Source organism: Eulemur rufifrons, chromosome 2 (assembly GCF_041146395.1).
Source record: "Eulemur rufifrons isolate Redbay chromosome 2, OSU_ERuf_1, whole genome shotgun sequence".
NCBI lineage: Eukaryota > Metazoa > Chordata > Mammalia > Primates > Lemuridae > Eulemur > Eulemur rufifrons.
This window is the reverse complement of record NC_090984.1, coordinates 83594974-83613782: the sequence shown is the minus strand read 5'-3', so window position 1 is coordinate 83613782 and position 18809 is coordinate 83594974. Positions and strand designations below refer to the sequence as shown.

The 18809-nt window shown below is 38.3% G+C and overlaps 1 protein-coding gene across 2 annotated transcripts in view; it reads left to right on the top strand.

Moving 5' to 3' along the window:
* The window catches only part of FERMT2 (FERM domain containing kindlin 2), a 78437-nt gene extending 61029 nt beyond the window's left edge, over nt 1-17408 (top strand). The window contains exons 9-16 of one of the 2 annotated variants that reach the window (XM_069464925.1): nt 839-888; nt 2101-2225; nt 9629-9735; nt 9867-10088; nt 13327-13347; nt 13936-14060; nt 14380-14521; nt 16146-17408. In XM_069464925.1, the coding sequence (XP_069321026.1) occupies nt 839-888; nt 2101-2225; nt 9629-9735; nt 9867-10088; nt 13327-13347; nt 13936-14060; nt 14380-14521; nt 16146-16319 (966 nt within the window). In that variant the 3' untranslated portion in view covers nt 16320-17408. The remainder of the gene's footprint in view (nt 1-838; nt 889-2100; nt 2226-9628; nt 9736-9866; nt 10089-13326; nt 13348-13935; nt 14061-14379; nt 14522-16145) is intronic. The other variant, XM_069464926.1, reaches the window with a different exon arrangement.
* The last annotated feature ends 1401 nt before the right edge of the window (nt 17409-18809 follow it).

Sequence of the window (18809 nt, the reverse complement as noted above, 5' to 3'; positions counted from 1 at the left end):
GATACACTACACATTCTTTTACAAGTGGTGGGAAAGCATTTCTGCAAGGAAACCATCTCAAGTTATAGTAAAATTCATTTAATGATCTACACATATGAAATATTACAAAAAGAGAAAAATATATCTCAGGAAAACTTTTAAATGCAAAGTTTGGTTTTAAAGTTAGAAATTAAACTGGGCGTGGTAGCTCACACCTATAATCCTAGCACCTGGGAGGCCAAGGGGAGAGGATTGCTTGAGTCCAGGAGTTCAACACCAGCCTGAGCAACAGCGAGATCCTACAAAAAATATTAATAGAACAATTAGCTGGATGTGGTAGTGTGCACCTGTAGTCCCAGCTGCTCAGGAGGCTGAGGCAGGAGGATCACTTCACTCCAGGAGTTTGAGGTTGCAGTGAGCTATGATGATACCACTGCACTCCAGTGTGGGCAACAGAGTGAGACTTTGTCTAAATTAAATAAATAAATAAATAAGTAAGTTAGGAATTAGTTATCACTGAAGAAACAGTTATCTCAGGGCTCTAATGATTTACAAATTTTCCATATGCAGCTACAAACATTTTCAACTATATTAGAAGTAGTAACATAATATATTCTTGTGTATTGTATAAATTGCCATTTTCATCAAATTTTTATAAACTTTTTCCTCTGTGGAAATGCCTTCATTCCAAGAAGAATATGTATGTATGGTCCATAAGACCATGTAACATGATTATGTTTTTAAAATCTTTGTAATCTATATCGTATGTAATTCTGTTTATTAGGCTGGTTCTTGATATCATATACCAAACGTTAGAATTTTTTTAAAAAATAAGAAAATGATTGAACTCTCTCCCTAGGGTGACATTACTTCCATTCCTGAACTTGCTGACTATATTAAAGTTTTCAAGTAAGTACAAAAGTGGGAAGGATTCCAAATATTAACAAGGTTGGTTTTACAGTCATGTTCACATTATTGAAATTTACTGTCAGTTTAACTAGCAAATGCATCTGTAAGAGGATTTACCAATTAAGTAAACACTAAATTATAATGAGAGAAAATAACCACTTTTACCAAATTATTAAATCACAGTGCTCAAAAATAAACATTTTTCTTTAAAAAAAGATTGTGAAACCTAGATTGCATCATATAGATGCTGAGATGCTGAAACTTAGTAATGTGTTGGCACAGCCCACTGGCCTCAGTTGAAAGCAGTACCTAATGAACTGTTATTACCGTGGTTATTTCCTTGTTCAGAGCCCCAGATTCTGTTGAATTCTGTTCATTTGTTCATGGAACATTTTATATAAGGTTCTGGCATATCTTACCTAAATTTTAAAACAGTCCAGCTACATTCCACCAAATCAGAAGAGCTGGGCATTAAGGCAGAGAGGGGAAAAAAGAAAGGAGGTGATGCAAAATATACTTTTTTCTACTCTGTAAGACATAAAACTATTATAGAATAAATATAGCTGAACATATAAAGTTCAAAATACGCAGCATTTCTGAGATAGGGCAAGATTTCAAATGCATTTGAAATGCCCTCTTCTTTCTCCCATGCACACCGTTTTCATCTGCACCTTTCCTTATGCATCCTCCCTCATGATTGCTCTGTCCTCTTTCTGTATTCGACACTGGAGTGGCAAGTTAATGTCACCACTGGAATATATCCCTGGGGGAGAGGAGCACTTCCCTCACTTCCAGTCATGCCAGTTAAACTTGCTTCTTCATACAGCTCCAAAGGCAGCCCTACAGACACCCAGGAACCTGCAGATAATCCTGGAACCTGGGAATCTTCCAACTATTGACATTTACTTCACCTTTCTTTTCCTATCCTTTCCATGTGACCTGGTAATGATAGATGAGGTGGCTACAACTGAGGAGTACTGGAATGTACGCCCTACTGTCCTCCACTCACTCACCGTGATTTTGCGGAATAGATTGAGAGGGGAGGGATATAGTCAATGACAACACTGACTATAGGACACTGGCCAAAGGGAACTGAATTCAGCATGTGTAAAACTTGGCCTCAGACTTTTAACATTGTGTAACTTTGCTACTAAAATATAGCATTGATAAAATTACATCAAAGTGGTTCTTTTACTTCTATTTGATATGTAGGCCAAAAAAGCTGACTCTGAAAGGTTACAAGCAATATTGGTGCACCTTCAAAGACACATCTATTTCTTGCTATAAGAGCAAAGAAGAATCCAGTGGCACACCAGCTCATCAGATGAACCTCAGAGGTAAGAGGAGCCTCGCGTGACTGGTGTTGATGGTGGAATATCTGTTGACCTTAATAGTCAGTGAACTTCACGTCCTGGGATTAAAAAAGTTTAGCAGTCTCTGTACTGCTTTGGGTACTTTTTAAATGTTTAGATTTTTTTTTTTTTTTAACTTAGTTCTTTTCACAGTTTTGAGTATTCAGTTCCACATGAATATTTTGTTGTAATCTTTGTGCAGATCTCACTTGAAGTGTATGAGTCTGCTTTTCTCATTTGTCAAATAAATTTATGGTGTCTGTTTTCTGATCTCCAGCATTTAAGGACATTTAGGTTTTCCTTATTCTTCAGGGGCTGCCGCCTCATCTGTTTCAGAGTCTGCCTTATTTTCAACCATGGTTTAGTTATCTCCTCCTGGGCTTTGCTGGTTTCTCCCTTCCCCATCGGCATCCCATTCTTCTTCCTCGCCTTCACTGATGATAGGCTGGTCTCACTCAGGGTCTTTAGCCTCTTAATTTTCTTGGCTCATCAGGGTTTGGCCATGTTCTCCTCCTTCCCCAATACTTCTTCTTCATGCAGTTTTGTCGTCTTTACTCTGCCCTCAGCCTGGCTCCCAGGGCAACCCCAGGATATCCCTCTGAGGCTCCTTGCTAACAATGTCATTGGTTTCCTCTTGTCTTTTCAAATCCAAAGCTGTGTCAGAACTAGGGGCTGGTATTTGGATTACATGTTCCCTTTCCCTTGTGTCAACTTCGGCAGGCCTGCTTCCAGCATCCTGGGTGAGCCTGGATGAAGGCTCACCTGTTGGCTTTAATTTTTCTTTTTTTTCATTCAAGTCCATTCAAGTCAAGTCTATAGCTTCATTTCCTATTCTGATGACTTCTTCTGTTGGTTCTGCACAGCACTCCTTCACTTTTATCTGATTCATGCACTGGTTCAGGTGGTAGGAAAATGTCCTCTCCAGGTTGATCTGGTTCTTCTGCACATGGAGGACATCCTGCTGCTGCTCTCACTTCTTTGCAAAGCCTTTAGCTGGTCTGACAGGGTGTAAATGAGCCCCTCACTTGTGATGATAATTTTCACTAAAATTGCCTGGTTCAGTTCCAGTTTAGATACTACTTCCTCTAGGAAGTGAGACCTGCTCCTTGGCACTTGGCATGCTTGGTGGAGGATGCAGTAGATTGGCTCCTCGCTTTCTATTCCACAGTCCTCTTACACGTCTTCCCTTAGAGCAAAAGCCAGAAACCTAAAATAACATTTTCCAGACTCATTTCCAGTGAGATTTAGATTCTAATCAGATGCATTCATGTGAGACTTGAATTAGGAATTAAGTTAAGGGATTAGAGATAGAGAATTGAGAGAGGAGTGAGGTATATCTGAGCTCTGGAGCCAGCAGCGGCAGCCTCCTGGTTTCCCAGCTGCTTGATTGTAGCAAAGGTTCTACCTCCCTTGGGGGGCCAGTTCTGAGAGTTATTCCTAGTGGCCCAGCTTATCTCACCTTTGGGTACATTTTGTGTGTACCTATATCATTCTTTGTAAAGCAATATGCCTTTCTAATTAAAATACTTGTATTTGGACAAAAGCACCAAAGAAAAGGGCTTCTGACTCATTTTGCAAGAATGATTCCCAAAATAATTTCACTTGACACAACACAGAGGTGATCTATATTCCTGCATCTATATTCTGAATTTTACTTAGTACAGTTATGTATCATTTAACAACAGGGATATGTTCTGAGAAATGCATCATTAGGCACTTTCATTGTTGTGTGAACATCAGAGAGTCTACTTACACGAACCTAGATGGTAGAGCCTACTGCACACCTAGGCTAGATGGTATAGTCTATTGCTCCTAGGCTACAGATATGTAGGGCCTGTTACTGTAATGAATACTGTAGGCAGTTGGAACACAATGGTAAATATTTGTGTATCTAAATATTTTAAAAGGTACAGTAAAAATATGATATAAAGGTTTTTTTAAATGGTACATCTGTATAGGGCACTTATGAAGAGAGCTTACAGGACTGGAAATTGCTCTGGATGAGTCAGTGAGTGAATGGTGAGTGAATGTGAAAGCCTAGGACATTCCTGTACAGTCCTGTAGGCATTATAAACACTGTACACTTAGGCTACACTAAATTTATTTTAAAAATTTTATTCAATAATATATTTACCTTAGCTTACTGTAACTATAAACTTTTAAATTTTTTGAAGACTTTGACTACTTTGTAATAACACTTAGCTTAAAACACATTGTACAACTATACAAAAGTATTTTCTGTTGTCATATTATTCTATAAGCTTTTTTCTATTTCTTTTTATTTTTACTTATTTATTTTTTTACTTTTTAAAGTTTTTTGTTAAAAACTAAGACACAAACACACACATCAGCTGAGGCCAACACAGGGTTAGGATCATCAGTATCAGTGTCTTCTCCCTCCACATCTTGTCCCACTGGAAGGTCTTAAGGAACAATAGCAGACATGGAGCTGTTATCTCCTATGATAACAGTGCCTTCTAGAATACTTCCTGTAGGATCTGCCTGAGGCTGTTTACAGTTAATTTTTTTTATAATTAGAAGAAATATACTCTAAAATAATGATTAAAAGTATAATATAGTAAATACATAAAGTGTTAACATAGTCATTTATTATTATCAAGTATTATGTACTTTAAATAACTGGATTGCTGTACTTTTACACCACTGGCAGTGCAGTCGGTGTGTTTACACCAGCATCACCACAAACACATGATTAATGCATTGTACTACAACATTACGATCACTTGAGGCAAGAGGAATTTTTCAGCTCCATTAGAATCTTATGGGACCACTGTTGTAATTGTGGTCCGTCATTGACCAAAATGATATGTGGTGCATGACTATAGATTGTACATTAGGATATTTTAGTATATTGCAACAAAATGTCCAAGTCTGTGACCTAATAGATGAATTCTGCCTAGTAGCCATCTAAACTGTCACTGTACAGTTATACACATTAAAAAATAGAAAACCTCACTCAGTCTTGGGTAGAGAATTGATATTATGTGTTGGAATCCTGTAGTTTAAATTAGGCTCATTGCCTTCCTCTCACGTGAGTTTCACTTTTGGGTCTCTCAGAATCCGCTGCAGCTTTCTTCTTGATTCTCTCTCCAGCTGCCCAGGACCAGCTTGGATGATCCACTGTTGACTTAGAGAGTAGGTTGGTCTTCTGGCCCTTGTCCTCACTGTCCCTATTACATTCCTAACCTTCTTCCTATATGTCTAAGAGGTCAGGTCTTGGCATGGAAGTAATAAACTTGTAAGCTGTTCTCAGTTCTCATCTTCTCTCTCCCAAGTCCTCTCAAGGAGCACTTTCCCCACGTATCATACCAATAACACTAGACTAGGAATCAGATGGCCTCGATTCTGCTCTGCTACTGAACAAGCCCTGTGATTTTGGAAAGATAGTCTATCTGGACCCCAGTATCTTCCTCTGAGAAATGGGGGACTCGATGCTCTCTAAATCCCCATAGAAATTTATAATATGAAGTTTTTAACAATTCAGTTCAGCTAATACTAATTAAACTCTTATGCTGAAAACTGTACTAGGTACTAGAGACACGAGGAAGAATCAGTTACAGTCCCAACCCTCAAAGTGTTTAGGGCCTGTTGGGGAGATAAAGAATTACAATTTGGGCAATAAATAGTACTTTAAAAAGTAAGTAAAGAGTCAAAGGAACAAGGGATAAGGGTGCTCTTCAAGTCAGTCTGCAGTGAGGGTGGAGAGACTCCATGGGAAATGATGTCTGAGTTAAGGTCCAAAGAGAAATTGAGATCTGTGGAAGGAAGGAGGAGAATTAATATAAAAGCCTTCCAGGCAAAGAATGTTGTGCAAAAATGCATAGAGAGCGGGGCATGGTGGTGTGCACCTGTAGTCCCAGTCAATCGGGAGGCTCAGGCCAGAGAATCGCTTTTTTTTTTTTTTTTTTTTTTTGAGACAGAGTCTCACTCTGTTGCCCAGGCTAGAGTGAGTGCCGTGGCGTCAGCCTAGCTCACAGCAACCTCAGACTCCTGGGCTCAAGCGATCCTCCTGCCTCAGCCTCCCGAGTAGCTGGGACTACAGGCATGCACCACCATGCCCGGCTAATTTTTTCTATATATTTTTAGCTGTCCATATAATTTCTTTCTATTTTTAGTAGAGATGGGGTCTCGCTCTTGCTCAGGCTGGTCTCGAACTCCTGAGCTCAAACGATCCGCCCACCTCGGCCTCCCAGAGTGCTAGGATTACAGGCGTGAGCCACCACGCCCGGCCTAGAGAATCGCTTGAGTCCAGAAGTTTCAGACTAATCTAGGCTACACAGCAAGACCTCATCTCAAAAAAATAAGAAAAAAACCCAGCTGGAGAACTGCAGGGGGTTTTGTGCTGCTGGAACATAGAATATAGAATTGAAGGGGGAGGATGAATACTTTCTTAATAGTTATTGAATCTGATTCCTGCTAACATGAAGGGTAATAGCAGAAGAAACTGGCAGAAATTAGATGATAAAAATGGTAAGGAGATTATTTTTTGAACTGGCAGCAGTGAAGTGTCACTGAAAGATTATTAACAGCAAAATAACAGGATCTGTATTTTCTACCAGCTGTGGTATAGAGTAGTAATTTTAGAGAGATGATAGTAATCTAATTAAGGGAATCAATATAGAAGGAGAAAGGGGGCAAGTTGAATAGATACTGAGAAGTTCAGTCAACAGATGGGTGATTGATACGGGAGGAGGCTGGGGGGCACATATTTCTGGCTTATGTAATTGGATGGGCAGGGTGATATTGAGATTAGAATGTATAAGGAAGCTGAGTTTGGGGGAAAAGATGATGAGATTATTTTGGGGGGGTTTTAAATTTGAGATGCATGTGGAATATCTATTTGGAGAGAGCCTGTAGACCACTGGGATCAGGGGAGAGATACAGGCTACAAACCCTGATAGGGTAGCAGTTAGCATTAATGTAAATGCAGCCATTGTAATGGTTGTTTATGAGAAGAGAAGGCTAATGGAAGAACCCTGTAGAACACCCACGTTTAAGGGACAGGGCAGGGAAGAGGAGCTTATGAAGGAAACAAAAAAAATGCATAGGAAGACCATGAGCATGAAGTATGATGGAAGCTAAGGTAAATGTTGTTTCAAAAGGTATAGTCAATAGTGTCAAATGCCACAGAGAAGTGAGATAGTTAAGCCTCCATCGTATGTAGCCATTGCGGAAATGGTTAGTGACCTTGATTAGAGCAAGCAGATTTCACGGCTTTTTGAGTATGGGAGCCAAAGTATAGTCATTGAGAAGTAAAGTCATTGAGACAAAGACAGCTGTTTAATGAACTTTATTCATGACAAGGAAGGAGGAAAGAGGGCAGTAACCAAAGAAGGAGGTGTAAAGTGGAGGAGAGAGGAGTATGTTGTGGTGTAAGATGGGAGACACTCAGGATATTAGATGCTGACAGAAACGTGACAGCAGGAAGAAGGAAATATTAGTATCTGGGGGAGAGCAAGGATCTCAGTGATGGAGCAAGGTTCCTGGGATGGTGAATAAACAGCCCATTTGGACAGGAAAGCTGGAGGAGGGAGGGACACCTCTTCCACTGTGTGGAAGCAAGGGCAGCTAGGTTTAGCTTGTGTGGTGGCAGGAAGCTGAGGGACGTCACTTCTGGCTTTCAGTTCCTTGGAGACAAAAGAGGTGAAGTTGTCCCCTGGGAATGAGTGGCATTGTAGGGTGTCTGAGAAGATTTGAAATAGACACTGTTGAAAATGTCTGTATAAACACAAGGGTTGGAAGTGTGAAGGGCCAAGTTCAGATTGAGGTCCATGAATTTCTAGTGAAACCTATCTGCTCAGTTTTGTGATTTCTTTTTTTTCCTTGCCCCTTCCCCTCTCACAGTACTAAGCAGCCTAAGTGTAGGCAAGTAAAAAATAGATGGAGTGAACTTGGGCCGAGGTTTTGTTGAGTGGATATATAATGTCAAGACAGTGAGTCTAGAGAATTGGAGGTGATAGCTGGTGAATGAGGTCCAGGCCGGACTGGGGGAGAAGGGAGAGGTGAAAACACGATGCTAGTGGGGAGGAAGTCAAGGTGTCGCAGGATAGCGTCTCTCAGAGAGTGTGATGAGAGTTAGGATTGGAGATTGCGATCAGAATGGGTTGTTTGCATTTAACCTTTCAGAGGTATACTAATTGGGTAACTGACAAAGTCCAGCTGTTGCCATGGAAGTAGGTAGCCAAGGTGGCATGGAATGTATGTCTGAGATGTGGCCCAGTAAGTGCCTCTGTTCCTATGCTAGTACCTGGGTTACCACTCACTTTGTCTCTCCCTTTTTAGTTATCCTGGTAAAAGAGACCTAATTATTATATGATAATTATTATATGACTGTATACTCTAAATCCTCTTGAATTATTAATGATATTTGTGCAAAAGATTGTGTATCTTCAAACATCTGTTTTAACTTTGCAGGTTAAACAGATCATCACATAACTTTGTCATCGTTTCTAAAGCTTGTATGAGAGGAGTTATAAAAGGAACTATTTATATGTAGTAAATATTTTAAAAAGAAAACAAAGGGGGTGGGGCAGGGAGTCCACCAAATTCATGAAAGGAGTTGCTTCTAAAGAGAACAAAAAGAACCTCTCCTTTATCTAAAGTGTTCTATTTCATTTAATACTTTGGAGAGAGAAAAATGACAGTTTTAACATTTATTCTTTCTGGGTATAGGGGTGTTTATTATGTTATTCATTGTACTCTCTGTGCCAAAAGGAATTGCAATAGCACGACCTACTAACAATTTAAAGTTTTCCTTATAGATCCTACTGGATGATCTTATGACATTGAGGGTGACATGAACTAAGTGCAGAACATTGGAACACCCTTTAGGGAGCTTTGACGTGCACATTATCTTATTTATCCTCATAGCGTCCCTGTAACGTCAGGAAACTTGGACTTAGATGTTAAATAAATTGCTCATAATTATTGCTTGTTTACCACTGGGTACAGAAAGGTCTGGAACACAAGTCTTTCTGATTGCAAAGCTCTTCTCTACTATATTATACTGGTACTGCTTATTTATGCCAACCATTATGCCATTATCTAACACCTAGTTCAATTAATTTGTATGCACTTCTGTAAAGCCCCCAGCTAAAGCTTAACAGAGTTGATTATATGGATTCTTACAACCCATAAATGTCTTCCTGAAAACTTGCCTATGAAGTGAAATTCTGAATACCAGTTATTTTCACACCAACTTTCCAAGTATGTAAGTGTATGCTACCTTCTGTAGCAGATACATTCCTGAAATACTGTGGCAAAATTCAACACGTTAAGATGCCACAAAATGAGGACTGCTTGTATTGGCTTGGCATTTCTTAAAAGTAAACTTAACTATTTTAATATTCAAATTTTTTTTATTACAGGATGTGAAGTTACCCCAGATGTAAACATTTCAGGCCAAAAATTTAACATTAAACTCCTGATTCCAGTTGCAGAGGGCATGAATGAAATCTGGCTTCGTTGTGACAATGTAAGTTTTTAAGTTAAAAGTACACCTCGGTTTTCTTTGCTTTTTATGTGAGTTGATCAGCCATCCTTAAATTTTATACTTGAAAGACCCACAACGTGTTGCATTTCATACATCACTGTTTCCTTCAACAGGAGAAACAGTACGCACACTGGATGGCAGCCTGCAGATTAGCCTCCAAAGGCAAGACGATGGCAGACAGTTCTTACAACTTAGAAGTACAAAATATTCTTTCCTTTCTGAAGATGCAGCATTTAAACCCAGATCCTCAGTTAATACCAGAGCAGATCACAACTGATATAAATCCTGAATGTTTGGTGTCCCCTCGGTATCTAAAAAAGTATAAGAACAAGCAGGTACTTGATTCATTTTACTTCATCTGTTTTCTGCTGGTTTGTTTTATAATTTTGTATATATACTTTAAATTTAGTTTTTCCTCTTAAACAAAACTTTTTAGTCTTAATTGGTAGTCTTTATATGAAGTGGTTAGAATATAAAATACAGGTTGAATATCCCTAATGTGAAAATCTGAAATGCTCCAAAATCTGAAACTTCTAGAGTGCTGACATGACTCTCAAAGGAAGATGCTCATTGGAACATTTTAGATTTCAGATTTTCAGATTAGGAGTGCTCAACCAGAAAGTATAATGCAAATATTCTGAAATCCAAAATGCTTCTGGTCCCAAGCATTTCAGGTAAGGGATACTCAACCTGTAGGAAATAAGTAGACTTTAGTCAGTTTAAATTGGTCATTTAAAAGAAAAATCTTTATTGGCCGGGCGCGGTGGCTCACGCCTGTAATCCTAGCACTCTGGGAGGCCGAGGTGGGCGGATCGTTTGAGCTCAGGAGTTCGAGACCAGCCTGAGCAAGAGCGAGACCCCATCTCTACTAAAAATAGAAAGAAATTATATGGACAGCTAAAAATATATATATAGAAAAAATTAGCCGGGCATGGTGGTGCATGCCTGTAGTCCCAGCTACTCGGGAGGCTGAGACAGGAGGATCGCTTGAGCTCAGGAGTTTGAGGTTGCTGTGAGCTAGGCTAACGCCACGGCACTCACTCTAGCCTGGGCAACAGAGTGAGACTCTGTCTCAAAAAAAAAAAAAAGAAAGAAAAATCTTTATCGTTTTAATAGAATAAATAATGAGGTGGAATAGTGGAGAACATTTAAACAACTTGAAATCATTCATTAACAGGCTCTTCTTTCAAACATTTCAGAGAATTGAACATGTTCTTAATGCTTTGTGTTCCTTAGTTCATTTGATTTTATTCCTTATATAATTAAGCAGATGTGATACAAAGTACAGCCAGCATTTCCCAACAAAATCTATAATACCTATTCTTGCTATTGAAGTGGACTTTTCTAGCTTTAGAAAGAAACTTTACAAGGGTAGGAACAGTCTACATTTTAAAAGTGTCTTTTTTTAACCAAAATTTTGCACAAGGTTACAAAGTTTGGTAGATTTTCATTGAAATCCAAATTTCACTTTTGTCCACTCTGTTTAGAATGCCTTTCCTGGAAATTAATACCATAAAAGGATTGCTATTTAGGAAAATGGTTCTCCGGTACAACATAAAAGGTCCTTTGCAGGGGAGTTTCACTTGGGATAGCCCCGGTATTCTCTACACCAAACGTCAGCCATAAAAGGAAAAGGCTTCAGTTTAGATGTGGGGTGGGTAGGGGAGAAGACCTTTAAAATAAGTATTTCATTTTTATCTAGTTTCACTTTTATCGTTTAGCAGTAATTTTAAAACATACTGAAAAGGCTCAATGAAATACTCAGAACATTTATTAATTCCTTAACTTTAAATATAGTGTCTATTATATGGCCCTGAAATCAGTTAGAATTGTTCAGAAGTTTTAATCACGAAGTATTTGTCTTTAAATTTCAGAGGTGGTGTAAGCCTAGCAGTTGTTTATCCCATAGTCATACGATGTGGGAGTAGTAAGGAATGGAGGAAATGCTGCCCTGGGGAACTTTGTGGAATGTAGGTTGTAAGTTAAAAGGGAAAGTAAAGCAAGTACTAATTTCATTTCAGTTTTTATTCTTAGTTATTTTTAAATTACTTGTAAAGAAACTTGTTTCTAAAGTTTGCCTTCAAAGGCAGTGAATAATTTCAAATGTTAGCAATTTTATCATTTCACTATTAGGTATCAGGAAAAAAAAGTATAAATGTGAAGACTGCCAAACGTTGGTTTCCCTGTCAACTCTGTATTGAGTTGTTTTCTCAGAAGCCTTTAAAACGACAGTTTTCTACTCCTGAGTTCTTGACTAGAAATTGTCGACTGAAAATTCCCTTGAGGACAAAAATGATGTTTCACTCATCTTTAACTGACAGGAGGACAGTATGTGTGTGGTCCGTGGTTAGGAATCCTTCTCATCTGTCTTCCACATTGGCATCTTACCAAATGCACATTCCTTTTTAACCCTCCTTTCTCTAACTAGGCTTTAGATTGTTCCCAGAAGGTCAGGAGGGACCATGTGTTACTGCCCTGACACCTAGTAAGTGCTGATACTCAGAAGTTTTAGTTGCTACTGTGTGTCAGGCACTGTGCTATCCACTGGCCATAGCGCTCAGTAATTGCTAAACTGAACTCCATGACATTCTGAAGTCTGCAGGTAGCAGGGTCATGCTTCCTAGCCAGGACATAAACACGCGGTTTTCCTTTGGGTCTATGTAATCTACTTTAATTTCCTACAATTATACATATATTAACTAAACTTGCTATCCATGTCTTAAAGTAAATATGACTTTTTAAACTGGATTTTAATTGAAAAAAATTTTTTAAATTAGAAATAGCGTTGATCACTGTGTTGTCCAGACTGGTCTTGAACTCCTCTCCTCAGGCGATCCTCTTGTCTTGGCCTCCCAAAGTGCTGGCATTATAGGCATAAGCCACCACCACGCCTGGCCATGGATTTTTAAATTTTAAAGAAAAGAATTGTTCTATATGTTAATCCAAATTGAAATGTCTAATGCGTTTATAGCCACAATTTCTAGTATAGTGTACGGCATCTCTTTATTTTTCCTTCCAGGAAAAAGGATGCAAAAAACAGATGGTAATTGAGGGGTTTGCTTTTCTTGTGTATAAAAAGAAACAGTTTGGGCACTGCACTTATTTATGCCTTCAACTTCTTATTTCTGAAAAGCAGTGCATGGATATTATCTGACTAAATCTGAGAAAACTCTAAAGGCTTTTTGAATATTAATTTTTATTTTGCTACTAAAATAATTAGCTTTACCCTAACCAGTAAGAACCTGGTATGTATATGAGGGGGCAAGGAGGTATTTGCTCTATTTTCTCCCTACAAATTTCTACCCTTAATTTTTTAGTAACATTTAACATTCTAAAATAATGTGGAATGTTTCTCAGTATTCTAAATGGAAAATAATTACTGCTTCCTCATTTTCATTCTCGCATTTACTTTGCTTGGTTTCTACCTGAAGTAATATTTTGCATGGTTTTTGGCTGGAATTTTGGTTTTCAGGTTACTGCAACTTTTTCTTTGCTTCATTGCCATTTTTTCTGATTGCCTCTTTTTTTTTTTCTTTCCGCTTCCTTTTTCTTTCTTCGCATTGCCATCTACAGCCAGGCTATATAAGAGATTTGGTAAGTTCTCTATATTTACCAAAAAAAAAAAAAAAAAAAGTTAATTAAAAATTTAAAATCCATAGTCACAACCTTCCCTCATGGATTTCATCCCTGGTGAGCAGTTGTCCCAAAGTGAGCATAATCTAAATAAATAACTTTTCTAATAATAATTTCTTTAGAAATTTTTAGTTATGGAGATTTCAAGTACTTTAAAGCTGCTAACACAGATTCCTGCTAGAAACTTGTATTCCAGGTGTTCATTCTGATCATATATATTGGCGCTAAATTTAATTAAGGCTCATTGTGTATATGTGTATTAGAATATGCTGTTTTATAATAGTACCATGTGTGTACTTAGAATATGTCTCAAGTATGGCAATTATGTACTCTTGTTAGTACTTTTTGTTTCTTGATATAATTTTGAAAGTCAGTATTATTAAAATCCCCAAATGTAGCTTCAGATATTTTCTAATTTCAACTCTTACAGTGTATGATTTTTGGGGGGGGGGGGGAATGCATAATTCAATCTTTTGAAATCTTTTTTGTCTTGATTCTACCATGAAAGAATAATGTCTAATGGTAAAGGTGATGTTTAATTATGTTTAGATAACGGCAAGAATCTTGGAGGCCCACCAGAATGTAGCTCAGATGAGTTTAATTGAAGCCAAAATGAGATTTATTCAAGCTTGGCAGTCATTACCTGAATTTGGCATCACACACTTCATTGCAAGGTCAGTGGTTCTACTAAGCATCTATGTGTAAACTTTAATCTGTACATTTTTGCTTTATCTATTAATACTTCATGTAATTAGAAGTTAAAGCATACATACATAGACCCATTAACCTGTTTTACAGTAAAATTTAAAGAACGTTAGATTTTTTCTAAACTTTTTCACTTTAAAAATCCAAAGTAATTGCATTTCTGTTTTTACTTGTAAGAGAATAGCAGTTTTTGTTTTTAGGGTCAGAGAGCACTTATCTTGAAGAAAACCAGACCAGCATGATGTTTCTTTTCCCCAACATGTTTTTAAGTATTCTTTAATGTTGTAGGTTCCAAGGGGGCAAAAAAGAAGAACTTATTGGAATTGCATACAACAGACTAATTAGGATGGATGCCAGCACAGGAGATGCAATTAAAACATGGCGTTTCAGCAACATGAAACAGTGGAATGTAAACTGGGAAATCAAAATGGTAAGCTAGTAATGATGCTATACTTGGATATAGTCCTTCAGATAAACATCAGTAAATTAAGAATAAAAGGCCTATAAATTCTGAAGATGATTTGTACCATTACCTCTTAAAGTACAAACTATAGTTGGCTATTCATTTCTTACTTAAATTTGCCTGTTTCATAACTAACCCAGTTATGAAAATTCTAAGGACCTAATTTACTTAGAATATATTGCCTGATCTTTTTGAAAGTTGTCTGTCTATAATAGATACATCCCTTCTACTCACAATAGTAGCTATTAATATTTGGTGAATATTTGCTCTGTGCCAGGAATGATACTAGATGTTTACATTTGTCCCCTGTTTTAAACATTATCATATAGGCCGGGCGCGGTGGCTCACGCCTGTAATCCTAGCACTCTGGGAGGCCGAGGCGGGTGGATCGCTCAAGGTCAGGAGTTCGAGACCAGCCTGAGCGAGACCCCGTCTCTACTAAAAATAGAAAGACATTATATGGACAACTAAAAATCTATATATAGAAAAAATTAGCCGGGCATAGTGGCGCATGCCTGTAGTCCCAGCTACTCGGGAGGCTGAGGCAGTAGGATCGCTTGAGCCCAGGAGTCTGAGGTTGCTGTGAGCTAAGCTGACGCCACGGCACTCACTCTAGCCTGGGCAGCAAAGTGAGACTCTGTCTCAACAAAAAAAAAAACAAAAAAAAAACAAAAAAACATTATCATAGCCTTCTATGGTAAATGGATTACCAGTACTTTACAAATGAGGACACTAAAAGTTAGAAACCTAGGCGGGAGGATCACTTCAGGCCAGGAGTTCAAGACCAGCCTGGGCAACATAGCAAGACTCCATCTCTACAGAAAAATTTAAAAAGTAGCTAGGCATGGTGGCACGCTCCTGTAGTCCCAGCTACTTGAGAGACTGAGGCAAGAGGATGGCTTGAGCCCAGGAGTTTAAGGCTGCAGTGAGCTATGATCATGCCACTGCATCTAGCCTGGGCAACAGAGCAAGACCCCATTTCCTGAGGAAAAAAAGAAAAAGAGGCGTAAGGGGCATCATTGTCCATGACCATGTGCCCAGTAACAGAATCCGGATTCAAACTAAAACCTGGCACATTTACCACTATATATAATGCTGCCCCTAGTCTTGGAGTACATGAGTATCAATTAAAATAAATAGAACCTTTTACTAATAAATCATTTGATTTAGGATCATAGTGGATTTGTATTAATTCCTATCAATTAATAGAGTCTCATATTTCTGAAATATTCAAACATGATACTAAAGGTTAAATAGCTAAAGCAAATATTAAATAAAACACAGGAAGTAGGTTTTCCTCCAGGACTTGAAGAGATACATTCTTACTAATTGACTCACCAGAGACCATTTGGGAACTTAATGACCTTAAACCCTTGCATTCAGTCTTCGTTTCTATAACATAAAATTACCAGCCCTCCTCCCACCCCCTTTTAAACTGTTTACTGTTCCTTTGGACTTAAAGGTCCAAGTTTAGGATTTCTATTTAAGGATCATGAAGTATTTTGTGATAAGACACATCTTAAGCAGCATAGTAACTTCTCTTGGACCCAACCACCTCAAGTTTTCTGATAGTTCTTTGTCTTCGTTCCAGGTTACCGTAGAGTTTGCAGATGAAGTACGATTGTCCTTCATTTGTACTGAAGTAGATTGCAAAGTGGTTCATGAATTCATCGGTGGCTACATATTTCTCTCAACACGTGCAAAAGACCAAAATGAAAGTTTAGATGAAGAGATGTTCTACAAACTTACCAGTGGTTGGGTGTGAATAGAAATTTTGTGTAATGAAACTCCACGGCCATAACAATATTTAACTTTAAAAGCTGTCTGTTACATGCTGCTTAATAAAGTAAGCTTGAAATTTATTTTATCATGAAAACTTTTTTGCCTTATCAAACAGTTAACATGTGCACTAAACAAGCACGACTATTAATCTGCTATCATGATACAATAAATGGTCTGTTGGATTTGGCACGTATCCCTTAGGGCCATGGATCGAAAACTGAGATAGTGGGCAAATCAGGAGCAAACCGTCACTGATTTAAGCTAACCAAACTGTAAGAAACAAGCCATCTACTTTAAAGCTACCCAGGGGCTTAACCTATATGAAGTCTATTTATCATGTCTAATGCATGTGTTTTAATGTATGCTTAATTTGACATCATGTTTTGAAATATCCTACTTTTGGTAGCCATTTGATTCCTGCCACCCCCCACAAATCAGGCCTGCAAAAGATGCCTAATTATTTAATAGTGTCATTGTTTGACCTTGAAGGAAAATGCTATTAGTCCGTTATGCTTGGTTTATTTTTGTCCTTGAATAGCATGTATGTATATTGTCTTGTGTGTTTATTTTTACACCATATTGTATTACAACACTTTTAGTATTCACCAGCATATTCACTGTCTGCCTAAAATATGCAACTTTTGCATTACAATATGAAGTAAAGGTCTATGAAGTATTCATTTTGTGTAACTAATGTACAAACACAAATTTTATAAAATTGTACAGTTTTTTTAAAACTACTCACGACTAGCAAATGGCTTAAATGTAGCATCTTGCATTAATTAAATGCTTTTAAAAGATATAATATGCAATTTTAATATCTGCTAAATTAAGAATGACTTAATTATGGTCATGATTTGCCACAGTGTCCTTAAACTCTAATGCCTTGACTGGCCTTGTTCTAGTCTGTTGTGCTGTTACAATCTGCCTTGGTGCTAGTCAGAAAATTCCTAGCTCGCATAGCCCAAAAGGGTGCCAGGGAGGAGTGGATTACCAGTATTGTCCAATAACTCATGATTTAAAGACTGTATAAATGCATTTTATTTTAAATAAAAGCAAAACTTTTATTTAATGTTTCTTTTTGTACTCCTTGTTTCTAATGTTTACACAGTACTAATTTTGTAGGAATGAACTTTTGCCTTTGGGAAACACTTTGCCTACATGTGTTGTGAGAACTGGCTAGTACTACAAAGTTAACAGCTAGATATACTTTTTCAGAGTCTTTCTTCTAAGTTGAGAATCCCTCATTCTTCTTAACACTTATAAATGGATGAGTAATATCTAAATGTTAGAAATGTAGTTATAGGCCGGGCGCGGTGGCTCACGCCTGTAATCCTAGCACTCTGGGAGGCCGAGGTGGGCGGATCGTTGGAGCTCAGGAGTTCGAGACCAGCCTGAGCAAGAGCGAGACCCCATCTCTACTAAAAATAGAAAGAAATTATATGGACAGCTAAAAAAAATATATATAGAAAAAATTAGCCGGGCATGGTGGCGCATGCCTGTAGTCCCAGCTACTCGGGAGGCTGAGACAGGAGGATCCCTTGAGCTCAGGAGTTTGAGGTTGCTGTGAGCTAGGCTGACGCCACAGCACTCACTCTAGCCTGGGCAACAGAGTGAGACTCTGTCTCAAAAAAAAAAAAAAGAAATGTAGTTATAAACAGAAGTTGACTAGGGCAGAATTTGTTTTAAACAGCAAAATTATCTTGGTTTATGAAAAACAACACATATTTATGAATTTATTGCCAGTTACTGCTATCATCACTCAGACTCAAAATTTCAGTCCTTTACCCCTTGCATTTAATCAGGCCAATTCCTGTTGATTTTTCCCTCACACAGCTTTGCATCTTTCCCTTGTCATTGCTGTCACCATCACCCAAATTCAGTTCTTTGTCCTGTGCCTGCTCTGGTGCGGCACTGTCTTAAAGCAAGGCCCTGGTCACATTCTCCATGGCCTTTCTTTGTACTGTAAAGCCATATAACAGGCCTTGCTCCAAAATTTAAGAATTCCTTCCCATTAAAGTTTTTTTGAAATAATGTACTCCCTTCCCTCATCTTAAGTATAGGCCACCAACGTGCAGTCACTTGCTAAAAAGCTCCAAAACATATTTGAGACCGCAGCATACTTGTGTCCTTTCTAGTTCCACTGCCAGCACACAAGTGAAAACAGCCTCTGTACTGATTTCTCTGCCTTTGGTTTGCCCCCCACCCTCAGTGATTTTGAGATTAATACAGCCTCAGCACAGCACCGGCTCCCTTTCACTCTAATGACTCCTTGCTGTCTACAGGAATAAAAGCCAAAATGTTCAGAGGTCTTTTGTGGCCTCCCAACTCCGATCTTCATCATTGTCTCCCAATAGTGTTCTTCCAAACTGGGCAGCTCACATTCTCCAGACACTTGGCACTCACACATCTCCATGTCACTCCCCAAGCCTGGGATGTCTTCTACCTGTCCAAACCTCCTCTCTTTAGCATT